The sequence below is a fragment of the Lissotriton helveticus genome, chromosome 5_1 (assembly GCF_964261635.1).
Source record: "Lissotriton helveticus chromosome 5_1, aLisHel1.1, whole genome shotgun sequence".
NCBI lineage: Eukaryota > Metazoa > Chordata > Amphibia > Caudata > Salamandridae > Lissotriton > Lissotriton helveticus.
In genome coordinates this window covers 1,181,842,955-1,181,848,954 of record NC_136065.1, presented here as the reverse complement: position 1 = coordinate 1,181,848,954, position 6,000 = coordinate 1,181,842,955, and the positions used below count along the sequence as shown (strand labels likewise).

Sequence of the window (6,000 nt, the reverse complement as noted above, 5' to 3'; positions counted from 1 at the left end):
AAAGAGAAAAGACAGTCATTAATATAAAGCTACCAAGAGAGTTGCATGCATCAAATGTGTAAAAAAAAGTACAATAAAAAAAACAATACCCTACCGTTACAAAGGCTAAAATCTGGCGAGTGAGCTTAGAAAACATAAATCAGAAGCGTATACAGTAACTGAAACCCCAAAACCCCTAATGAGATGTTACTTAAGACAAACAAACAACTTTATTGTCTCATTTTTAAAGATTTATTACACATCCAGTCCTTCACGAGATCCAGATCTTGTTCTTGTATGTATGACATGGCAAAATAAACATGGGATTCTCACACGAGGAAGATATGGCCACTGTGTCACCACCACCAGGGCATGCAAATGGCTATAAAATCAAGTGTACATGGGTGACATTGTCACCCCAGGGCTAGTGTTTAATAAAATAACCAACATATTGTGATGTACCAAGCCTGGAGAATTTACAAATTGTGCATCTGCTCTTAGCTCAATTCAAAAGACTTTTCAATCAGAGCACAAACCATGAAGATGCGTTGCAGTTGTGCATTGTTAAGTTGTGTTTGTATTGATGGCAAACAGACGTTTGTACCGTTTTAAAGATGTGATCTATTGCTTTCAACAAGCATAAGTTTCTTTACAACTGTCAGGTGCTTGTCCAACATGGCACGTCTTAAAGATGCCCTTTTTTTTATTTGTTTGATGCATCGATGCTAAATGTTGGTCTAGATTTGGCTTTTGCTTCCTGTTTTTTTTTTAACTATATTATTGATTGGCATTGGAGCGGAACAGGCATGGTACCTTCATGCCTCTTTGCCACCATGATAAATTTGTTCTGCTAAGTAACTTGTGGAGGTAAACAAATATAATTTATTAAAAAACAAAATTGCAACATTATTAGAACGCCAAACTAGCACCCAAGAAAAATATTTATGCATCGAACAGAAGAGGCAAAACACAGCTGTAAGAACCACCAAGTTGGAAAAAAACACACAAACAATTGCTGAAGATTTTGAAACTTTTCAGAACACTACTTAGCCTTCTACAAGTAGGTACCATGGGAGTTAAATCGTCACCGTTCTGCCACATCGAATAGTCGATTTTGCTAAAGAGTTGTAGGCCACTGTCCTGGCGGGACATGCACATAAACGCCTGACACCACAGTAAAATTGGGTCCTCTTTTACATATCCCTCCTTTCCACCAGATCTGTATATTTTGTAAACAGAATTTCAGCCCCCAGTCCTTCCGGGCCTGGCTCCTAGGCAACCTGTGACCAGATTAAAAGTGAAGCACAAGAATGCCACACACTTGAAACAGTAGTGAGGGAGTCGAGGACAACTCGATCACCTTATTTTACCCCCACAATATCACCATTTATCTCGCATTCTCGGTGAACAGGACTATATTCTTAGGGGTCAATTTTAAGGTCCAATGCAAAATTATTTAAGGGGATGGGCGTGGCGGAACTTGGAAGCAGAATTCTTGTTAACATGCCTTGAGATGCTAGAGCAGTAACTGGTGGCCAAGGTTTGATAGAGGAAATGAGGGTGGAGACCAGCCCCTCACACAGTTCGGAACACACTACAGGGCATACCACAAAGGCAATAGGATGCAATAAATCGCAGTAGAAAACCAACAATAAGACTTGTTATGGGTGCTAATATAAAATCCACAAGGCAATCACTTCTGCATCAATAGGCCCTTCTATTAATGCACCATAAAGAGATGGACTTCATATGTGCGCCTTACCTGGGCACTAAGCTGTCCCCATCCCCTTGCTGATGCAATACGGTCAAGATATAACTGGGTCGGGAATACTGCTGTGTTGTGGTATTATCAATATTGCTACAGATGAAGGAGAGTGTGCCCACTTAGAGGCAGCGCTATCCCATAAATTGGGTAGGTCTACTGCTTTTGAGGTATACCCTGGCTGACAAGGCTGTGGAACCATCCGCTGTGGTGTACCAGTCTAAATCAAACCCCAGAGAGCTCTTTGCTAAGAAATATCTACTTAGGATACAAGTGTGACTTCTTGCAAACTGAAAGGAAAATTGTGATAAAAAAGAGGGAGTATTTAAATTACTCAGAAGCACCTTTCCAGGAAAATTCTTGCTTACCAAATAAAGGTCAGATGAGATGGCTGGTCAGTCAGGCAGTAGAAGTCAGGTGGATAAATCTTTGCATTCACAACCTGAAGGCAAAGGGATGTTCACCTGCATTTGAAACAGACTGCCACTCTTTGTCCCTTCATGCCACAAAACACATCACAACTACGTCCTTGAGTTACATATGCGTATAAAACAATGTTCTTAGCTTCATTAATCGTTTGGGAAAAATATTACAAAATGCAACCACCTTCTGGGCTTGGACCAGCTAAGGAAGTAGTCCTCCTGAACTCCAGAGGAAGGAATGGCAAATTATGCTCCGCAAATGTCCCTTGAAGACATACATTGGAACGGAGTGATTTAATTCTAGTGGAGACATGGGTCACCTGCACTGGACACCTCATCACAGGGAGACTACCATTTTAGCCCTCATGCGAAGGAAGACACCACCTCCCTTGGAGGCAACCACAGGTAAGAGGGCTAAGGCGAACCAAACGTATCATGAAACGGAAGAGGTTGGGCACACTTCTCCTACCACAACCAACCTGCAGGGTGCCTCTTAACAGCAGTTCTTCTTAACAGTCAAATCAACATTTTTTAAAGTGATATGTACTCATGATTGCGCAAGCAGCAACACAACAGGTCCCAAACTATGTCTCATGTTGTCTTTAGGATAGTTTGTTCATAGTGGAGAGAGGATTTTGGAACAGTGCATAGCTCTATTGCTGCCACACGCTTTTGTGGTCATCTTTGCCAGACAATGGGGTCGGCCCGAGATCCTCATGTTTGGTGAAATGGTTGTATGTGGCTACCAGGCTGCAGAATCCAATCTGACTGAATGCAGCCAGAGCATTGCATATTATAACTGTTGTGGCTTGACAGGGGCTGGTTTTACTGTGAGAAACAAATTTTAGCATTTCATACAAATTCATTTTACAGTTTATTCTTCTACAATTGCACATTCTATGGATTTTGCCAATTGTGACATTGCAGATTTTCTTTCCATTAACAAGTTAATTCTTAATACGCTATTAATTTCTTCAAAAAAGTTCCACTGTAATTCTCAATCTTCTGTTGCACAGGAGGGCAAGTCCCTTGCCACAATGAATGGTACGCTCCTTCGCCATTGATTCAGACCTCTACTCCTCCACTTCAACAACACTAGGAGTGTGTTGACAACTGGGTGGTCCAAGGGGTCTCAAGCAGCATTTTCCACCTCAGGTCTAAGCTTCGTGGTGCCAAAACTCACCTGTTACAGAGCCCTTAACCCCACCCCAGCGTCCCTTTGTACAGTACGTTTGTAACGAAACGTTTGGGAGGTAGAATCCTTCGAGATATGCAAAAATGCAAAAGATTTATGGACGGGCGCTTTGGTGAGCTGACGCAGGACTCAACGCAACCGATATTCACCCCTTCAATCCATGTTCTCCTTTTTGGGCTCCTGTTCCATCCATGGTCACTTAGTGTCTTGCCTACCAGAATGGCTTTAACATATCTGTACGAATGTCCAAAGGAGTAGAGATTTCTTCTCCCACTTCCGGGGATACACAATCTTTTCAGCTCCAGTCGCTGGACTGTGGTCCCTCTCACATCATTGCACGTTATACCTTGCAGCTAAAAGGGGAGCCACATGTCACATAATGTCTGATAGACCCATGAACAATAACATGCAAATAATCAACTATTTTGCCAACACGTTGACTTCATTATATTCAAAGTCTATTCTGTACCGTTCCTCTCCGTTTCAGTTTTTGGGTGCTCTGCCTTGGTGATGTTGGGAGCTTGGCGGGGTCAGTGACGACACTGGCCCACCAACTTGCATACGTGTGAAAAGAGCCGGGGCGTCTGGCCTCTATCCTTCCACATAAGTGCCTCCATAAAAACTGAGGCTGTTGTGGAAGCCATTCAAATTTAAATAAAAAAAGAGAAAAAGACGCCCAAAAACACTCTTCTCTTTACAGGATATACAAAGTGTGGCCGCAGGAATTCAAACGCAGGTCCCTTGACGTGTTGGAAGGTGAGGCTTGCGGTTCCGGAGGCCAATGCCCTTCTCTTTGCAGTCCGTTGGCTTCTGCTGTGATATGTCTATGAGGGCACTGGCGATAGCAAGACCTACAAAAACAAGAAAACAAGGTTGTATCAACATTTTGGCAAAGCATTAGGTCAAAAGTGCACAACAACAAGGCTCTACAAATGGCCAAAGCAGAGATCAAACAAATGCACAGGAACATAATTTTATTGTTTCATCTGAATTTGGAAATTGGTTATAGAAGAGATTTTGATCACCATACTGCTCTTGGAACACTAATCTTGTAGCCTCCGTGTAGCAAATGATCCAGGCGTGCCCCCCATTTCTCTTGCAACAAACGCTCGTAAGATGAGAGATGGCATAATTTGCTTTCTGACAAGATGTGATCTCTCGCACTGGGGATTTGGAACATAGTTCCTTAAACAACTAGGGCCAGCCATGTTTGACACAACATGGGACTCGGGAGAGGCCAGACATCCTGTGGGGAGTTTACTGCACACAGGTAAACACCAAATATTCTACATTTCTGACAAGTTAAAGGACGCTTCACTACAGTTAAATAATTAAACGCTTTAGACGTAAGATAAAACTATGCCCACAGACTTACATTGTATTTACATTACATCCACTATATCCACGTACAATTCCCTCATCAATTTCAAATCATGAAACGCCTTGACCCGGTGACTGTTACACTGCCATTACCATCACCTCGAACAAAATCAATGAATGTAAGCAGGTCTAGGCTGAAGGAAAGATTAAGGTTAACAGGGGGAAATAGAGTTGTGATTAGGGTAGAGTAAGGCGGCTCCTTTTCCTATCTAGCGGTCAAACCTTGGAATTCTCTTCCTCTTCATAGTTGAGTGATTGTCAATCACCTAGCCTGATGGTCAATCAGTCATTGAAAACGCATCTCTTTTCTGTAGCATAAGAATTCTCGACCTTCTCCTTGGCAGCCTTTTTCAGCAACAGGTTGGCTTATGGGTGATAGCACACTTTACAAATCTAACAGTATAGTAAGGCAAGAGCAAATTAAATGGTTAGAGTAAAGATAAGATCTGGGATAGGTTTTGCTTTAGGGTTAGAGTATTGCATAGGGATTCGATTACCTTTATACCATAGGATAGCTTTCCTTTCTTTACATAATTTGGTGAGATGTCTATCTCCATTACACTAATATTTATTTGGAAATATGGTGGCACAGTTGGAATACAATATTCTAAGTTTGGCTTGGGCTTTATGGTCCATCACAAGAGAGCTGCTGTAAAAGCAGCAGCATTCATTGTGCAACTCTGTTTAGTATATTTTGTGTGGTTACTAACAATTTCCTACCAACTAAACCATTTTAAATTGTGTTTGTTGATTGATATGAGGGAATTTTCCCTAGTGTTTTATCGCCAATGAGGAGTAGTTCTTGAGGGGAGGGATGCTAAGCCACTACAGTCCTGCTGCGAAAGCTTTGGTAAAGTATGCTCTAAACTGTTCAGGAGAATAAGCAGGTTTTGAGCTTCAGGTAAATTTTGATAAGTTTGAAGTCAGATTGAGCACGAGTGGAGGATGTTCTACATCCAGGCAGCAAGGACTGGAAAGTAATAGCCACCCGTATATGGTTTCTAAATCTCAGCAACTAACTGAAGAAAGCATACTCAGGTAGTAGCCGCTAACTTGATTGTGAGAAATCTAGGTGCGCTGTTATGATCGTGTGAACCAGTATTGAAACTACGACCCACCCTTAGTCTATTTCGGCACCACCTGGCCTCAAAAGACTGAAACAAGGGATAGCAGTGTGCTGTGAGTCCATGGTGCTCTTCAGAAAGTGCAAGCATCTATAGATCTGCTGTAACCTGGGGCTTGGCTTGTATCCAGCCCATCCA

General features: G+C 42.2%; 1 protein-coding gene across 1 annotated transcript in view; it reads right to left on the bottom strand.

Moving 5' to 3' along the window:
• Nucleotides 1-208: 208 nt before the first annotated feature.
• ATRNL1 (attractin like 1) overlaps nucleotides 209-6,000 on the bottom strand; it is a 2,439,979-nt gene continuing 2,434,187 nt past the window's right edge. Inside the window, exon 29 of the mRNA XM_078643887.1 lies at nucleotides 209-4,209. Coding sequence (XP_078500013.1) covers nucleotides 4,085-4,209 — 125 coding nt within the window. The 3' untranslated portion in view covers nucleotides 209-4,084. The remainder of the gene's footprint in view (nucleotides 4,210-6,000) is intronic.